The 20,449-nt window shown below is 36.2% G+C and overlaps 1 protein-coding gene and 2 pseudogenes across 1 annotated transcript; 2 read left to right on the plus strand and 1 right to left on the minus strand.

Annotated features, from left to right (window-relative positions):
• Positions 1-2,162: 2,162 nt before the first annotated feature.
• On the plus strand, positions 2,163-8,393 carry LOC150017845 (olfactory receptor 4P4-like; annotated as a pseudogene).
• A 4,417-nt stretch (positions 8,394-12,810) lies between these two features.
• On the minus strand, positions 12,811-13,749 carry OR4P4 (olfactory receptor family 4 subfamily P member 4). The gene has a single exon (XM_090267256.1). It carries the CDS (start codon positions 13,747-13,749, stop codon positions 12,811-12,813), a length of 939 nt encoding a protein of 312 aa, XP_090123382.1.
• A 3,416-nt stretch (positions 13,750-17,165) lies between these two features.
• LOC150017847 (interferon-inducible double-stranded RNA-dependent protein kinase activator A pseudogene) lies at positions 17,166-18,032 on the plus strand (annotated as a pseudogene).
• Positions 18,033-20,449: the final 2,417 nt, after the last annotated feature.

Here is a 20,449-nt window from a genome sequence, read left to right on the forward strand (position 1 = left end):
CATACCTCTTCAGGGGAAAGGCTAAGGGAGTAAACCCCGACAGAAAATCCGGAGCCGAGTCCCTAAGGCGGTTTGACGTTGTAGTCAACACCGGCAACTCCTGCGGCGCACCTGAAGCCAAGCTGTATTGACTCCGTCTTTCCCTTGGACCCTTCAGCTGCGAAGAGAGGGGGGGTCTGCTGCATGGGCAACAGCAGACCCTCCATATCACCCCGCCCAGGCTCTGTAGCTTCAGCTTCACTGGAGAGGACACTCCAGCGTCATCGCAAGATGTCGATTCAACACGGGAGGAGACAGATACCGTGTCACTCCCGAGTCGGACTGCACAGCCATTCTCGGCGGTGCAGATAGACTTTTAAGAAGCTACACCATCGTCTCTCGAGACGGACGGCTGCCGACGACGACGACATTTATTATTAAAATTGGAAAACAACATATGTATTTATTTAAGAAACTGCCATATCTTAACAAAAAATCATCTCAATATCAATTACTTGATTTATTAGAAAGGTGTCAACTTGAGTTTATTCTGGTGTATGGTGTAAGCTGGCAGTCGAGTTTCACTTTTTTATATGTCCCTGACCAGATCTCCCAGCGCCATTTATTGAAGAGGTTATTTTCACTCCACTGTATGCTCCTGCCCCCTTTGTCAAATATTAATTGACCCTGGAGACCTGGGTTTATTTCTGGGCTCTCTATTCTGTTCTATTCACCTATGCATCTGTTCTTATGCCAGTACCAGACTTTTTTTATTACAGTGGCTTTGTATTATAGTTTGACATCAGATATGCACACCTATGTTCATAGCAGCGCTATTTACAATAGCCAAGTGCTGGAAACAGCCTAAGTGTTCATCAGTAAGTGAGTGGATTCATAAAGTATGGTACATTTGCACAATGGAGTACTACCCAGCAGGGAGAAAGAAGGAGCTCTTACCATTTATGACAACATGGATGGAACTGGAGAGAATTATGCTTAGAGAAATAAGACAGACAGTGAAAGACAAACACCATATGATCTCACTTATAACAGGAACCTAATGAACAAAACAAACAAATAAGTACAACACAATCAGAAGCATGGAAGCAAGGAACAGAATGACAGTGACCAGAGAGAAAGGGTGAGGAGTAAAAGGGTGAAAGAAGAGGAAGGGTCTAGTCAAGGAACATGTATCAATGACCCATGGACTGAACAACAGGGTGGGGATTGACTGTGCGAGCAGGAGGGTTGGGCAGGGCAATGCAGAGCAAGAGGGGGAAAATTGGGACAACTGTCGTAGAAAAAAAACAATTTAAAAAAGTGAACAAAAAAGAAAGGTGTCAGCAAACTTTTATTGTAAAAATTAATATAGTAGATATTTTTAATTTGTGGAGCACATAGTCTCAATCTTAACTCTAGTTCTGCACATTGTAGCATGAATACAGTCCCAGGTAACACATAAATCAATGGGCATAGCTGTCATTAGCATTTTGTTTACAAAAAGACAGTAAACCAGATTTGATTTGTGACTCATAATTTGTCAACCTATGCAATGCAAATTTACTTCTTGATTCTGCAGGTCCAAAATTATTTCCAGATTGGTAGGCAGATGTCCTTTGAGTAGTAATACAGAAACCCAGGTTATAATAATGTGCTTATTTTAATGTAATTATAATACAGTGGGAGAAACAATAATTTGCTTTAAAAGATACTGCACTATTCTGAATTGTCACTATGCATAAGTTATTTTGTTTGTTTTGTTTGGTGTTTTACTTTAAGCTTTTATCAAGCTTATTAGGGGTACTCTTTAGAATTTGAGATTATTGGAAAATGTTGAAGATTTTTCCTGACTGGCAAAATCATAGCATGTTTTTGAACTTGGGGCCAAACTGTAATTTTAAGGTAGATTACAAGAATGAGAGAGGATGAGCAGAGGAGGGCTGAGGGGGAAAAATTGGGGTAAATGTAATAGAATAACAATTTTTAAATGATTTTTAAATGAGACTTTTTTAAACAGATAATATAGCGTGAACCAAGGTAAGAATTTGGATGTTCATATTTCTGTCCATTAGAAGTAGAGCTTATGCACGTAGCAGTAAGACAAGGTTGGAGAATCAGAGGGGCCAAATTGTGTAAGGGATGCAGTTGGAATTTGTCAGATGTTGGACCCTGTAGTCGGGTCCATGCCAAAAGTACAGGTGTCAAATAATGAAGAGGCTGTGATTGTAAAATAGTATAGGTATTGTGAATGAAATTTATTTAGTTCTAAAGTGGCATTTATCCATAACTTAGCTGCATTAATAGTTGATGTAAACAGCAAGAAGTAATTCCAATTCTCATTTTAGTTTGAAAGGGAGCATCATATCCCTGACAACATTTCATTGCAGATAAGCCATGGTTCCAGTAACTAATTATAATTGCATCAGTACCTTGCAATGTCAAATAATCAATAGTGATATTATATATGGGAAATACAGCCTCTAGCATCTAATAACCTAATCAAGGACCTGAAGATGTCTGTAATACACAAGAAAAACAAAAGGGAACTGAATTATGTCTTCAAATATTTCAAGGCTAAAATGCGAAAGGCTGGCCTTGTTGTATGTCTTCAAGAGAAAAATTTTGTTCTATTGTTTTAAAAACTGCAGAAAAACCAATTTCAGACCAAATAAAAAAGAACTTTCTCTCCATAGCATCAAAAAATAATAATATAAATGGCTCTTCCAGTCCCTTGGTTGCTCAATTTCACTAATAGGATATTAGAAAGGGTTATACAGATATGAACTTCAATGGACGTAAAAACAAGGGGGTGACTCCTGAGAAAGAACACAGAGATGATGAAGCTTCACAGTGTTTCTCTGCATTTCCCATAGCCTATGACAAATCTTCATATTTGCATAGAACTCTCAATGAGGTTCACTTTTGGTCTTCTCAAAATACTCTATTTTTAAAAAATCATCTTCATGCCTCTCAACACCCAGAACATATTCATATCTAATAGGTTGGTTGAACTTCCTACCCAATAAAACTAATTATTTTAGTAATTAAATAAGCGTGCTCTAACCTTCCTAACCAATAAGGATTTGGTTTAATTCAAGCTTTATTAATTCTTGTCTGTAAATGAGGAGACCATTCATGCAAGCATATACACGTATGTAAATATAGCATATTATGAGAAATAGGAAATGCAATTCAAAAAAGCCTCCCAAATCCAGTATGATAGATGATGAATTGCTAGATAGATGGATTAATAGATGATAGATAGATAGATAGATAGATAGATAGACAGATAGATAGAATAGAGAGAGAGAGGGACAGGTACAAGGACAGAGAGAGATAGAGATGCAATACCTTTGAGAATAGAAAGTATAAAGTGTATGCCCATGACTAGTGCTCTATGGATAACTCTCAATTAATGTGATTTCAGACAATTTTCTTAACTTCTCTCTGATCTCAGAATGGCCTCTTATATTACACATATTTCAAAAAATATTAAAGAGTTAAGATAAACCTGATATGGATCTCTTAATTTCCAGTCTAGTATTATTTCTTATTACAAAAGAGACAACTTCTTGTTTGTTCATTTGTTTTAATTTCCTCCATTTTGACATACTGAGAAAAAAATGTTGGTTTTAATTACCCAATATTGCAACTTAGGTTCTTATGTATTTATGGACTTACTCTTAGTTGCAAAGTAATTAGTAGATTTTCTCATAGAGTCACGCCCAGTACAAAATTTCCCTACGAAAATGGTAGCAGTGTGAATGTGTCTTTCCCTTACAAGCAATACAAATAAAGTATCCACTAGATGGCAGGGTGATACCATAATTTAAAGTAAGACACTAAAACCTCAGAATATTAATTCTCTAGAGAGAGTAACAGAAATAAATGGAAAACGAGATGTTCATAGTTTGAATATACTCATTCCACATCCCTTTCTTTCAAGGATAAGGGAAAAGGTGTTCAAAGGCAGTAAATTACTTGACCCCATTCAAGCATCGACTCACCTTAAATTTTTAATCTTTGTCTTTTTTTATTTATTAATTTTGAGCTAGGAGTAACGTTGTGTAGTTGTGTTGGCTCTCGGGCACTTACACAATCACACAAGTTTTGGAATTAAGGGTATTAACAGTTTATTTCAATTTACTTATAATAAAATGCACAAATAAAAGGGAAATAATCATACAGATATTACAGATATAAGTACAAAAGTAAAAATTTTTGCAAAAATGCAAATGTTTCTAAAAGAAAAACACAAATGAAACAAACAAAATGGTGAAAAGCCATTTATTTATATGATACACACTTACATGTCATATATACATATATATGTAAGCATGTATAGGATATAAAATATATATAACAAAATATTACAGAATTCAAACAGAAAATATTAATTAATAAATTTAGTGACCAAGTTAAATCCAACATTGTCCTATATATATGAAAACTCACAAAGAGATTTAGTAAAGTTAAAATTGAAGAATAAGTTAGTAATTTCTAAATTAATTTTATTGCTGTCACAGAAATGTTCTGAATAATTTGAGTCCATTGAGATTTGTTGCGGCTTGCTTTATAATCCAACAAATGATCAATTGTGGTAAATTTTCTATGTGCACTGAAAAACAAACATATACTGGTTTTCTTGAGAGTCACATTCTATAAGCCTTAACTAGGTCAAATATATTAAATATGTTATTTAAAACTTCTATGTCCTTAGACATTGTATTTACACAATCAGACATGAAGCCAAAGTTTAAAAATTACAGAGTGTCTCTTAGTTAGCAGTAAGTTTAATTTTGCATATAATAAGTAAAATGCATATGATTTAATATAAAAGGCAGAGGCATTAATGATGTTTAAACATTTTAATTCACTTAAAACAATTGAATGAAGGATGATCTAAAATCACTTCTTCTGGTTTTCTGCTGGTATAAATGCCACAAACATTCACTTAGTAAACACTTCCCCCAAAATTCCCACAAATAGTTTATTAATTAAAATACTCTGAAGATTGTCATAATTCCAAAAATTAACATAGCATAGTACTTAAGAACACTGGTTCAAAATCCAGTCTACAAGATTTTTAAAACAGTACAGTTTGCCTCTAGAGGTGTGATCTCAAATTCATTTCTTATCCACCCAGTGCTTTACTCTCCTCATATGAAAATAGGGAAAATAATACAAATTTAGTGAGATTTACTGAGAATATAATGTTAATAAGTGTAAAAAGTATAACAATGCTTCCTTAATAAGAATTTAATCTTAAACGATTATGTTCTCTTCAAAAGTAGCTTAACTCAAGCTAGGTGTCCATTGATAAATGAATGGCTAAAGATGTACATAAATAAAGTGGAATATTACACAGCCATAAAAAAGAATGAAAGCTTGCCATTTCCAACACAGATAGACCTAGACAGTATTATGCTAAGTAAAATAAGTCAAAAGAGACAAATACTATATGACTTCACTTACACCCATATATATATATATATATATATATATATATATATATATATATATATATAAAATCGTCGTCGGCAGCCGTCCATCTCGAGAGACAATGGTGTAGCTTCTTAAGAGTCTATCTGCACCGCCGAGAATGGTTGTGCAGTCCGACTCGGGAGTGACACGGTATCTGTCTCCTCCCGTGTTGAATCAACATCTTGTGATGACGCTGGAGTGTCCTCTCCAGTGGAGCTGAAGCTACAGAGCCTGGGCAGGGTGATATGGAGGGTCTGCTGTTGCCCATGCAGCAGACCCCCCCTCTCTTCGCAGCTGAAGGATCCAAGGGAAAGACGGAGTCAATACAGCTTGGCTTCAGGTGCGCCGCAGGAGCTGCCGGTGTTGACTACAACGTCAAACAGCCTTAGGGACTCCGGCTCCGGATTTTCTGTCGGGGTTTACTCCCTTAGCCTTTCCCCTGAAGAGGTATGCCGCAAGGCAGCGGAGGTTTTTTGGAATCAGAGTTTTCCTTCTCTGATGTGCCCTGACTGGAAGATCGAACCAGCGACACTTAGCTCGCAGGCCGACGCTCAATCCACTGAGCCAAACCAGCCAGGGCGGAGCCAGGGTTGTATATATATATATATATATATATATGATCTAAAAAACAAAGGAACAGGCAAAACAAACTCAGACACAAAGAATAAATTGCTGTCTCCCACATAGGAAGGGGTTCGGGGGGAATGGGTGAAAAAGATGAAAGAGATTATGAAGTACAAATTGCCAGTTATACAAATAATCACAGGGATGTAAAGTACAAGCATAGGAAATATAGTCGATATTATTTTAATAACTGTGCATAGTGACAGATGGGTACTAGACTCACTAGAGTATCACTTTATAAGGTATATAAATGTCTAATCACTGTGTTGTACATCTGAAACTAATATAATATTTTATGTCAACTATAATTGAAAAATAAACTTAAAAAAACCTGAACCCTCACTGAAAAGTTAATCACTATTATTTGCTGTTTTTTTAAATTATTATTGTTGCTGTTGTTGTTAATGCACTGCCATGTACTTTCTAATGCTGAGCTGGGTTTTTTAAATATTTCTTCCATGACTCTAAACTTAAGTTTACTTATGTACAGAGAAAAAACTAATGGTTACCGAGACAGGAAAGGGTTTGGGGAGCTGAGTGAAAAAGGTGAAGAGATTAAACAGGCAGTTACAAAACAGTCAAGGGCATGTAAGGTACAGCACAGGGAATATAATCAACAATATTATAATCAGCATGCATGGTGCCAGGCGGGTGCTAGACTTATCCAGGGACATCACTTGGTAACTTGTATGTGTCTAACCACTCTGCTGTGCATCTGAAATTAATATAACATTGAAGGCCAACTGTAATTGAAAAACAAATTAATAAAATAAATAAAAACGCAGAAGACTAAAAAATTTAAGTTTTACAAATACACACATGTTTGGATCATCAAAATAACATATTCAAATAATTCTTCATCAATTGTGAAGTTGCCTTTAATTCATTTATCTAATTAGTTGTGCTAAATGTTCCTGCAAAAGACACAAAGCAGTTTCCCATGAGCCACACAGAGGTGAGGAGGACTCATCATCAGTGTGAAACCTACATCGTGGTTCTCCCTGGAATGCTCTGGTTCACACCTGTTCTAGTGTCATTACTGACAGTGCTCAGTTTCACTCAAGATTCTCCCCTTTACATGGCACATTACATGTTCACCATACTCAAAACTGTTTGAAATATTTAATCGCTTTATTCTTGACTAGCATCATTTCCTGTTTCCTCACAGAAGAATTTAAATTCCAGAAAAGCTGGGGTTTTGTCTAACTCAGCATGGTGTCCTTGGCTCTTAGAAGAGGATTAGCACTGGGCATTCAAAAGAATTCTGCTAGATGAATGACTGATTTTCACGGATCTCAATATGGCTTAAAATGCATTATTGCCATTTTAATTAGATACTCAATTCCCATTTTCTCCTCTGTTATTTGTTTTACTACTTACTTCATTTCAGAAAACTTTTTGGAGCATCAGAGCGTGGAAAATGGAAATAATGTCACTGAATTTAGTCTCTTGGAATGAAGAACAAAAAAAGTTCAGATCTTCCGCTTTCTATTTTTCTTACTCTTACCTCGCTATGTAGTTCGCGAATTCGATTATCACGATTTCTATTACCTGTAGTCAGCTAACTGACCAGCCCCTGCCCTTCCTCCTTAACTACCTTGCACTCTCAGAACTCTTTAACACCCCCACTGTGACACGCAGACTAATGACCAACTTACTAATGACCAACTTCCTGACCGAGAGGAAAGTCATTTCCCAGAAAGGCTGCAGGCCACAGCCTTTCACCACACACTCCTTTGGGCGGATTGAGATTGCCATTCTCACTGCCATGGCCTGTGACTGCGATGTGGCCGTCTGCCGACCCCTCCGCTGTGCCATCACCATGAGCCAGCAAAGGTGTAGGTCCCTCCTCATAGCACAGGGGTCTCTGCATTCCCTGAGCCTGCTTCTTCTCCTAATTGCTTTACCTTTCTGTGGCCCCTCTGAAACGGACCGCTATTTCTGTGCCATCTCTCCTTTGTCGAAACTGGCCTGCACCGATACACACAAAACGGGTTTCTTGGTCATTGCCAACTCCAGCCTCATGGGACCGGTGATCTTCACGGTCTTGATAGCCTATTCTGCAGAAGGCCACCGCAAAACGCTTTCCACTTGCAGAATCACAATTGTGATTCTGTTCTTTGCAACATCATCTGTGTTTATGTGAGACCAGCCACAATTTGATCAGAGATGAAGTATTTACACTCTTGCACACAGTAACTATCCCCATGCTCAGCCCTCTTATCTACACACTTAAAAGCATGGAGATGAAAAACCGCAATGAGGAGTTTGGTGCCATGAAAGTTTTGGGGAACAGAAGCCAATGATTTGAGGGCTATTCATCGTCTGATGCAAATGAATATCTTCTCATCCCTCCCCTTTTCTTTATTCAACACCCAACCAGTGGGAAAATCAGTCAGAAGGTGCAAAGACGAGCCTCAAAGAGCAGCCCACACTCTGGTTTCCATTTCGTATTTCTACACTGATATGCTTCTCTCATTTCATTCTTCACTAAATTTTAAGTTCTATGAAAGTGAGGGTCATGTCATTTTTATCTCAGTGCTAATTTCCTACTGACAGACTCAGGCAGATATTGTACATTCCTTTTCATTTTAATCCTGGGTTCAAGGTGCAGGATTTTCTTTATATATATATAATTTATTTGTTTGTTTGTTTGTTTATTTATTTTTAGAGAGAGGGGAAAGGAGAAAGAAAGGTAGAGAAACATCACTGTGTGGTTGCCTCTTCTGAGCCCCTAACTGGGGACCTGACGTGCAACCTAGTCATGTGCCCTGACTGGGAATCGAACCAGCGACACTTGGTTCGCAGGCCGATGCTCAATCCATTGAAGGTGCAGGATTTTCTTACCTGGCCTTTTGAGACATGCTCGCTTTTGAGACACACTCAAAAGGCAGTGTTGGCTGTGAAGCTGTAGCCTGCTCCATCACGCCTCCCTTTGGACTGGATCGCGTTCCTTCTCTTCCTGACTGTCCTTTCCCTCACACCTGTTTCCCTGGAGTTACATTTGTGAATAAAGTATTAGCACATAAATATTGACTCGGGTTGTGTTTTTCAGTGAATCCAAGCCAATTTATAAATCATTAGGGGAAACTGATAAATTTAATTACATAAATTAGAAGGAATATTTTTATAATGAGTTAAGCATCACAAAATCCTCTAACAAGAGACTTTATGTTAAATTTTCTATTTTAGAAAAAATGCATTTGTAAACAAAAACATATCTGAAGGTAGTAGTATTAATAGTTGAATCTATCTTGATTCTGTAAGTAATATGATGAGCCCCCTTAGTTTGGACGGCAAATAGTTCTTTGTATAGGGATAACATCAGTCAGTGTCCTTCCTGTCTGAGCATAACTGGACAGCCCAAGCTTTTACCTTGACCAAGTCAGAGCTACCTCATTTAAAGGTACATTTGACTTAATTAGCTATGACAAGCCCATTACTGAAGAATACATACTTCTCTTCATATGTGAAAGAATGCTTACACACCCTCTCAGAAAAATTAGAGTTCACTGAGTCCCAGCCTATGAGGTAGTAAAACTTTTACTTATTTAAGGGCAGGCCAAAAGCTTTAAACACACTGAAAGATCTTGAAGGAACTGTGATCCCCCAGGTACTGAAGGCTAACCTAAACAATCTGAGCCAGCCCTCCTGACTTGCCCTCAAGGTATAAAAGATAACAAGGACAATTGAAAAAGTCACGGAAAAATAGAAGCAATCACCTATTCCAACTCCATTCAGAAACTAATTTCCTGGCCTTGCATCCTATAGTTCCTGATTTCTTTATCAAATACTCAAAGTCTTTGTGTGTTTGAGAACTACAATTATTGTACCGAAGTGGACAGAACACACAGATCTAAGCAGAACATCACAATGTGAAGCCCACTTCCAGAGTCTGTGCCACATGTTGCTCTGGAAAGGAAGTGTCCATGGGATCTGTCTGTAAATGGCATCTCTAATAACATACATTGGCTAGAGAGAGAGAGAAAGAGAGAGAGAATGAATGAGTGGAATTGCACGTGCAATATATATAAGCTCAACTGCAAATTTAAAACTCCAACTCCAGATGTAAAAGATTTAACTAAGTAACATACTTAAATAATTGTTTAGCACAAAATCAGAATATAAGAAAAAGAATTTTCTTGGTGAAGCATCTTCAAGTGTTCCATCAGTCAAAGGAGTTTCCTAAGAAGGAAAAATTCCTTTTTTTTGAGGAAAAACATTTGACAATCGTTAAAGACTCTTCTGGGGAGAAAAAAAAAACAAGCAATCCTTTGATGGAATTTAATGCAATGAAGAACATCTTTGGGGAGTGGAATTCACTCATCCAACTATGTTTTGCTTAAAAATTTTAACCAGACATTCCTCCTTCATATCTAGTCTAAAAGTCTCATCCAACTCTTCCTTCTACTTCTTCTGTATATGTGTCACTATCAAGAGTAAAATCTTTGATATGCTTTGTATGAAGACTTGCCCCTGTTGGCAAGCTTGAAATAAAACTTTGACAGCTAGCATCAACTTATTTGTGATTTATTTTTACCCCTTTAACTTTTTCTCTAGGTTGTAGTTTGATGAGTAGACAAATTTTAACTGTGAGTTTCAGTTTACTCATTTGTACAATAAAGCAGATAATGAGATCATTACTTCAGAACTAGAAGTTATAGAGCTTTTTAAGAAAAATATTTTCACAAATATTGAGTGCTGACTAAAATCATATTTTATTATAATGTTACTTAAATATGTGTGAATATGTCACAAAAACCTTATGCTTATATTTCTAATATGATGAAAAAATTTAAAGTATAAAATGAAGTATATTTGTTAAAATTTTTAGTTCAACTGTTTTGCAAAATTAATTTACACATATTAAAAATAACAGTAATAGAATTATTTTGAGCTGTTTCTATTTGAAGAACAATACTCTTTTCCACTTATTCTCAAAATTACCTGATGAGATAGTTACTATTATCTCTTTTTTATAGAGGAAGAAAAAGAAGAGGAAAACAAAATTGCCTTTCTAGGTCCTTCCTGCTAGGATATTATTCATCTGCATGTTTAGTGTTCAACTGTATCAACTTCATATTTTTTTTATTTTGAGAAAAATGAGAAATCACTTGACTATAACTGTCATCTGTTATTACTTTAACTTTAAAATAACTCAGTAATTTTGAATAAAAAATTATTGTATTGGGCAATAAATTTAAGGGTTTAATCAAAGCATTTAAAACTAAAATGTTTGTTAATAATTTATCCATTGCTTAAAAATTACCTTTAACAAACTAATGCAAACTGACATTTATCATGGTGTAATCTGCATAATAATTTCATTAAAAATTCAGTTATCAACTCCTCTAATAACAATTCTCTTAAATTTTTAATATATCTACAAACATGAACTGTTTAAGGATGTCTCCAATTATATTTCTCTATCTGAATTTCTCTATAATTTTTCATTAGACACTATGTCTAAACTAAGCCACATTTGAGTGCAAAAGGGGGGCCTACTTATAATTATACCAAAATAATAGACATGAATGGGATTGTGTCAAAACAGTAGGATGTCTGGCTAGTTTTAAATGTCTGAGAAGAATGAACACCCTATTGAAAAGGTTAGTGGCAGTGACATTGTGACTTAGTTTGGACAATAAATTATATGGCTACTTCATTTACAACCAATGCCACCATTTCATTACCATATAAAGGAGAGTTTTATAGCAAGTTTTTTCCATAATTATTAAAATTTTCTAATTTTTTAAAAGTTTTAGAAAAACTCTTCCAGTTTTTATATAACCATATTTTATATAAATGATATTTTTTCTAGAACTTCTTCAGTTTTTTTTCTATCACCTTTTACTCCCCCATGCCCTCTTCTGCTTCCACCCATCTTCACCCTCTTGCAATTACCACACTGTTTTCCATATCCATGAGTTCTCTTGATTTTCCTTTTTTGTTCAATCCTTCCACTCCCCCAACCTTCCCCTGAGCTGTCAGCCTTCTCTCTACCCATGAGTGTGTCTCTATTTTGCTCTTTAGTTCATTTTGTTCACTAGATTCCACATAAGAGTGAAATCACATGGTACTTGTCTTTCTCTGACTGGCTCTGTTCACCTAGCATAATGCTATATGCACCCTTATGTTCATTGCAACATTACTTACAATATCCAACATTTGGAAATGGCCCAAGTGTGCATCAGTATATGAGTGGATAAAACAGCTATGGTACATTTGCATAATGGAATACTATTCAGCTATAAAAAAGAAGGAGGAGGAAGAGAAGGAAAAAATGGTTCTAAATTTCTGATGGTCCTTTTTGATGAGAATACAGGGAGTATAACAAGGTCATATAAACTCTCTGGGTCTAAGATGGTCAATATGAGTAATGCTTATGTACATTTGGAGATTCATTTGTGGGACCAAAGTGCAGAGAGATTAAAACAGTGACCCCAGTTAGCAATTTACAGAAACTTAAAGAAAAAAAAAAAATCAAAGAAAAACATAACAGAACTTAAAACAAGGAAATGATGACTCAAATTAATAGGGGAACATGTAAATAAGAAACAGACCAATAAATAAAGAAAAAAGTATATTATAGTAAATTATAATATTAATGAAATGACACCAATGTCATAGTTATTTTTCTTACAGTAAAGTTCCTGGTTTAATAAACTTCAGTGGAACAAATATCACTTGAACAGGGTCTGTAATGGGGAAGGAAAATGCCTTTCAGATGATTTTCCTTCCAATCAAAAATGGTTTCTGGCACCACACTTTCCTCAAAGCATTCTTCATCTCCTTGTTTCTGAGTGTGTAGATCAGAGGGTTGAACATGGGAGCAATGATGGTGTAGAAAAGAGCAAGCACTTTATCTTCTGGAAAAGTCGTGGCTGGTCTAATGTAATTGAAGAGGACGGGCGCAAAGAACAGGACCACAACTGTGATGTGAGAACCGCACGTGGAAAGAGCTTTGGCACGGCTCTCTGCAGGGGAAGCCCTGATGGTATACAGTATCAGAAAATAAGACACCATCAGAATCACAAATGTAACCAAAGCAATCAGACCCGAATTGACAATTACCAAGAGACCAATTCTGTAGGTGTCGGTGCAAGCCAGCTTCAGCAAAGGATACACATCACAGAAGTAGTGATCTATCTCATTGGGGCCACAGAAGGGTAGAAAGATGGTGAGAAGAAACTGACTGGCAGAGTGCACGAATCCCCCAGTGCAACAAGCTACGATGATCGTGTTACACTTTTGCCTGCTCATGATGATGGTGTAGTGCAGGGGCCTGCAGATGGCCACGTAGCGGTCATAGGCCATCCCTGTGAGGATGAAGATCTCGATGCCTCCCAGGAAGTGAAGGATGAAAAGCTGCATCATGCAGCTATTATAGGAAATGATTTTCCTTTCAGCCAGTAAATCAGTCATTAGTTTGGGCGTCACTGTTGATGTATAACAAAGATCAGAGAGGGAGAGGTAATAAAGGAAGAAATACATGGGTTGGTCAACTAAGGGACTACATGTGACAGAAATCATTATGAGCAAATTTCCCACCCAAATAGCAATGTAGCAAAATAAAAACAATACAAAGCAGAGGATTTCAATGTTCTCGTTTTGAGATAGCCCTAAGAGAATAAACACAGTGACATTATTTCCATGTTCCATGGTCCAGTGCAGTAAAACTGCATTAAGAGGTCCCTGAAAAGACATGATGCATAAGTCAATGTCAGAAATGTTCATGGATAAGGTTGATGATAGCACTAGTATTGTGAAGTTATGTTTAATGGACATGATCCCAGTGTTTTAGAAAATAAAAATCTGATAGTATTTTTCCTAATTAGTCTTATGATGATTTCCATAGGTCAGTCTTTCAGAACATTATGTTGTCTTGATATTAATAAAAATGAATGCATTCAATCAATTTAAAGTGTTTTTAAAATATTATAAGTTGCCAAATATTTTCCAGTTCTAAAGTAATACACATCTAAGTCCTTGGAAAGGGCTTACTCTAGATCCTTCCAAATTCAGATTTGTTAAAGATGCAAGGATAAGTTGTACAAAGTTTTTGCTTAATGGTATAGAAGCAAATGCAAAGCCTAACCATGGTCATTAGTGGAATACATGCTACCTCAAAGTATGTAGAAAATGAAATTAAAGATTTATATAGTGACCCATATATATTTACATAGTGGAAGATAAAAATTCTCTGCAAGAGGCCCATGCAACTAGTTCAAGTAATGTTTGATTGCTTGCTTACTTTTTTCTTAGTGATTTCTGAAGTTAAAATGCTGATATTTCATAATAGAAGCATACTTATTTCTATAGGGATGTCAAGTAAAAGAACCACAGAACAAAGCAACAGTTAATATTTTCAAAGAGGAGCAGATAGCAATTAACCCTTCATGTTTTTGCTCTTGACTCAGTGTATCAAATTTTGCAGGTCAATTTCCCAGTGGTTTGAATGGAAGTACAAATTTCTGTTCTATATTAGTCCAATTGATGCCTTTTGCCAAAACCCATAAAGAATCTTGACACTGAATAATTCATTTTTAAAAAGGTTTTTGGGAAGTTTGTGGGAAATGGTTATATAAAGACAAATAGTTAGGACCTAGGTTCTATTACTAATTATACTAGTATGTGAATTTCGGTCCCACTCACTTTATTTCTTTGAATTTAAGTTATCTTCTTTGTGAAATGAGGAAGTCTACCTGGACTTGGTCATAAAAATGAAACACAAAAAAATTGATAAATGATCATTAATTTATTAACCATAGAAGTATTCATTGCTGATTTTATTATCTTAATGTTAGTGTTACTAAATCAATAATCTAAAGTCATCAATAATAAAGTCCAATAAATATGACTCCCATATAAAAAAATATTTTAAAATTATAAAATTATTTTGAATAGGAAGGAAACATTGAGATCGAGTAGCCAAATCACTTAGTCCTAAAAAGAAGGTACTTTAACAAAGAGTATATAGTAAATATATGGTATAATAAGAGTAGCTTGAATTTCTTCATTATTTAGCAATTATATTAAACTAACCTGATTTTACATATGGAAATGTAGGCAGTTCAGTAAGGGTTGACCATAGCTGCTGCTAACTTAGTTTCAGTCAATGCTGATAAAAAATTAACAGAACTGGTAACCACATGGTGCAATGCTCTTTACTATAAATTTTGAGGCCAAATTGTATCATTAATTCTTATCACCTTCTCTTAAAATTTGTGTTATACCTTTGGCCCTAATCTTGTAGCCATATTTTCTTATTAATTAATTTTTTAATTCTCCTCACTTTTATGGATTAAGTAAATTATGTCACCTTCCAATTAAAAACTTTGTCTGCCATGAAGCTTTAAAACAAATGAAATTATTCCTATGGTACAATTTTAAGATTTAGAATTAGCTTATAGAGAAGTCATTGAAAAGTAAGGTTTCATGACCCCAAATACACCATGTAAAGATTTCCTTACTTGTAAATAAATAAATAAATGCTATTTTTAAAATAATATTGAAAATACTGGTTTAAAATTTACTTTAAAGTAATTGTTCATTTGAACAATTATTTTAAGTATGTGCATGGAAATAACAATTACTTGAATTTCTTTCCCCTCCTCCGCCACTCAACTAAACAAGAAAATATTGGTTCATACATAAAATTAGGCTTATGAAGAAACTGTGGTTGTTAGAATGTTCAGGCAAAGCCAATCATTCTATATTCACTTGACACAAAATTAATTTTCCTGCTAGTTAAATATAGTTCAATCTCCTAACCAAACAATTTTGCTAAACATTTATTAACTCTTTCATTTTCTCTGTTCTCAAGGCCACTGATGATGCTTTTTTTCCCTTCTTGGCAATCTTCTCTTTTCATTTCAACTTCCCCATACCCATGCGCTTTACCATGTATAAGCTGCTACCTATATTTCTGGCTTCTCAGTTTTAGAGTCTGAAAAGGTCTCATTTCTATTCTTCATGCAGTCATCAATTTTAAGTGTGAACTCCTAACTTTATATCCTTCCACACTTTTCTTTATCTAAAATGTAGAGAAATAACTCTTCCCCTAAATAAATCAGAGTTATGAGATTCAAACTTAAAATTAGATGAAGAATTTTTAAAAAATAAAATATTATGCAAATGAATACGGTATTAAATTGAGTTTGAAACACATACAAGAGTAATGATACCTTAGAAAGATAAAAATTAGGTGAGGCTCTTCTGATAAAATATTTAGAGAACATCTAACTGGTATTTAGCAAATCAGAACTTGAAACCAGAGTTTTCTGAATCTAGAGCCTGGGTTCTTATATTAAAAAAAAAAAAAAAGTAAAAGCAACAGAATAAGTTTATGTTAACAATCCCACTTTTTCACTTAATTATTACCTAATTTTTTTACCTAATTATTTCATGTAAAACTAGATAACCTCTAAAGTTATGGTCCTTGACCCATTCCAGGCATTCTAATTTTGATACAGATGATAAAATGGGATAATAAATTAAGCCAAACTCGCTAAATCTATAAAAATATAGCGCATACTCTGACAAAACTACAGACTCAGTCTGTTCCTCTCTGCTACCTCTGTAGCTCATTTATAAAAAGTAAAATCATTATGCTCACATACACGAATAAGATGCCCTTAGTCTCCTCCTGCTCGCAGGCACCAGGGATGCACTTCAGTCGCAAATACTTCCTCTGTGAGAACTGTTAGAGGGGGAGAAAGAGAGAGAGAGACTGGAATTTATTCTCTGGTATAGGTAGCTCTTTCGTTCACTTTAGGGGCTGTATGCACTTACACTAGGGTTTCTATCTTTAAAAGTATGAATCCAGCGCACCAAGGCCCTCCCTCCGCTCCCCACCTGTCCCCTTCGCAGGAGGGTAGGAGAGTAGAGGGCGGAGCTGGAATCCTACTCTTAGGGACTGGCCGACCTGTGGAGAGAGGGCGTCAATCCATCCTCCTCTTCCTCCCGTCACCGTCACCATCACCGAGACCTCTCTGCTAGCCACGTGCCAGAGCCAGCCTCGCACCCTGACCCCGCCGTTGGAGCGCGAAGACAAGAGGACCTTCAGTTTGGGGAAGATGATAGCGGCTAAACCAGAGAAAACTCCGATTCAGGTATTGAACGATTACAGCAGGAAGACCAAGATCGTCCCGGTTTATGAATGTGAAGGATCCGATGTGCGCACACACATGCCCACTTTCACCTCCAGGGTAACCGTTGGTGACATAACCTGCACAGGTCAAGGTACCACTAAGAAGCTGGCAAAACACAGGGCCGCGGCGGCTGCCATAAACATTTTGAAAACCAATGCAAGTATTTGCTTTGTAGGTCCTGGCCGCTTAATGTCTGACCCTTTCAAGCAACCGAAGTGCCAGCTTAATCCTGTTGGTTCCTCACAGGAGCTGGCTGTTCATCATGGCTGGAGACTTCCTGAGTATATGCTCTCCCAGGAGGGAGGGCCTGCGCAGCAGAAGGAATATACCACGATTTGCAGGCTAGGGTCATTTATGGAAACCGGAATGGGGGCAACCAAAAAACAAGCCAAGAAAAACGCTGCTGAGAAATTCGTTGACAGATTCAGTTACATTTCTCCAGAGAACCACATTTCCTTAGCAAACGTGGTAGGACATTCTTCAGGGTGTACCTGGCACGCCTTGAGGAATTCTCCCGGTGAAAAGATCAACCGACTGAAAAGAAGCCTCCTCAGTAATCCAACTACAGATTACATCCAGCTGCTTGGTGAAATCGCCAGGGAACAAGGTTTTAATGTCACATACTCAGATATAGAAGAACCGAGCGCCAAACGACAGTATCACTGTGTCGCGGAGCTGTCCACCAGGCCCAGCATAGCCTGTCACGGTTCTGGGATCTCCTGCGGCGATGCACAGAGGGATGCCGCTCACAACGCTTTGCAGTATTTAAAGATAGTAGCAAAAGGAGAGTAAACTTGGAGCGACTTGCAAAACCTTTCAGCATCACATAAAAAGTTCGCCTTTCATCCCTTCCCAACTAAAAAGTTTACTGCAATGTCTGAGTGTGTGTCCTGTTTCTAAATCTCTTTCATAGATTCCGTCAACACTCCAGATTTCATTATCGCCTAGTTGTTATTAAACTCTTTTTAACGGCTTCAGCTGTGTGTTGTTATATTGTATTTATAAACTTTGTTCCATAGGCGGCGTGTAGCACCCGTTTGACAATGCAGTGTACATAGAGAAAAGAAACTGCTTATTGATGATAAAATAGAACTACTGTTAACAAGTTTTTCTTACTGGTGCTTCACCTCTTTGTGCAAGAAGCTTTGCAAAGGGAATCCCAAGGAAGCCCCTTAGGATGAGAGTGTTGAGGACTGCATTAACAGGCTTTTGCTGAATGCGATTGTTAAATGTCAGGGAGCATGATTGGTCTGCTGTGTATTTGAATCTGTGTAATAAAGAGCTATTGTCATAATGGCTTCTACTCATTTTATTAAAGTGGTACTGGCTTGACAAAAAATGATCAGTCTAGAAGTTATAAGACATGTTTCAGTTAAGATTTTGCCTAACCCTTGGACTCTACAATTGTTTTAATATTTGAAAAACCTTTGAGTTTATATTCTGACTTCTTTATGAATGATCCCATGGCCTCAGTACATTATTTAACTACACTATCAGTAGGTCTAATGATTCCCATATTAGCTTACAATTAGAGCATTCCCGTGTGCCTAACACACTTCTAAACACTTTATAACCATAAACATTTTAAATCCTCACAATAAATCTAAGTAGTAAATATTAATAATAAATCTATTGCACAGAAGAAGATGGTGAGTATAGAGATATTAATTAGGCCAAGACCATTGACCTAAGAAGTAATAGAGTCAAGATTTAAAACCACATAACTTACTTAACAATACTCAATAAACATGTGATACATGTAAAACAGAGGGTCTCACTGACCCCAATATTGCAATCTTTAATCTATGCCAAAGTAAGCTAGATACATCCTTAATTTGCATGATTCTAAATTCCTCAACAACAGAGAGGCTGTCTTATGTTCTGCTTTGAAATGTTAAGAGGCACTTACACAAATTAAATTTTCAATTCTAGTCACCCTTCCTTCTCTGTGTGAGTTCTGGCAAGTACTGTTTTTTCTCAGATCATGATATTGCTGATGAATCCATCTATCTCCCAACACTGTTGTGAGAATTAACTAGATAAAGTGTATGTCACCCAGTAAATGGCAGGAGATCAATAAATATTTTCAATTATTTTGTCTTTGTTCTATATCTTGTCAAATATAGGCTATTATTCATTTAACCAATAACCAGTAGGCTACCGTTCATTTAGCCAATAATTACCAAATGTTTAAATTATTAGAATGAATAACTCCAATGACTTAAAGAGTATATAAGTAAAATATTTAATAATATAAATTATCGTCACAATTTTTGCAGGCAACAAAGTAGAGAGAGATAAGGTAACTAGAGACTGAAGTTTTGAAATACTTCTATTTGATTTTACAGTGACCTGCATAGAGTCTTTGGTTAATCCTTGGGCCGACTTTTGTTTTGGAGGAGAAGGGAATAGTGATCATGGTAGTGGTTACTGAAGGGAGCTTATTTTTCCTTTAATTTTGGGTTTTCTCACTTTCTTGGTAACCTTTAAATCACTTTATTCTTAATCAGTGCTTTGTTAATTTTTTACCAAAAGTTTGGGTAATAATTTCTTCATATGAGAAATTTGCTATCCAGCTAAGCATCAATTACCTGTCACTGTCTTCCTGTCCCTTTAGAACATTCTATTACACTCTCAGTGGACAAATGTTTGAATTTATCATTACCGTAATCTCAAAACATAGTCTATTAAATTCGCAAAAGATGCCCATATTCAACTTCAACTGCAGCTAATCTGCCATCTGTACAATAAAGATAAACATATATTCAACTGATATCACACACCCAGGCAGGACCATGGAAAGGAAGGAGAAATAATTCACCCAAGTGCTCTTCTATTTTGATTCTTGCCAGTTTATTCCTATTCCTTCCTTTCAGGGTTGTCTATCCTTCCTCATTAAAATTCTGGCCGTTGAACTGCTGCTCAGAGTCTATCATTGCAGCTTCTCGAATTCACACTTACCTCAGAATAGGTCATTAGCCATTCAAAGGGAAGAAAACCTTCTATCATTTCAGAGATAATGGACACCTGTTACTCAACCAATGTTCACATGAACAATAAGAGGTCAGACGCTCAGAGAACCATTTTAAAGAAAAAATGGAATAATTTTAATATCTAAACAAGTCAAATCACAATCTATATTTTTAGCACTAAAATTATTCTTAGAGATGTCCAGGCTCACATGATAAACTAAATACTTAATAAAGAAT

This window comes from Furipterus horrens, unplaced genomic scaffold (assembly GCF_987537825.1).
Source record: "Furipterus horrens unplaced genomic scaffold, mFurHor1.1.pri manual_scaffold_2, whole genome shotgun sequence".
NCBI classification, from domain to species: domain Eukaryota; kingdom Metazoa; phylum Chordata; class Mammalia; order Chiroptera; family Furipteridae; genus Furipterus; species Furipterus horrens.

Excerpts from the sequence above, each read along its gene's own strand:
- OR4P4 (XM_090267256.1), bottom strand. The coding sequence starts at position 13,749 with ATGGAACATGGAAATAATGTCACTGTGTTTATTCTCTTAGGGCTATCT.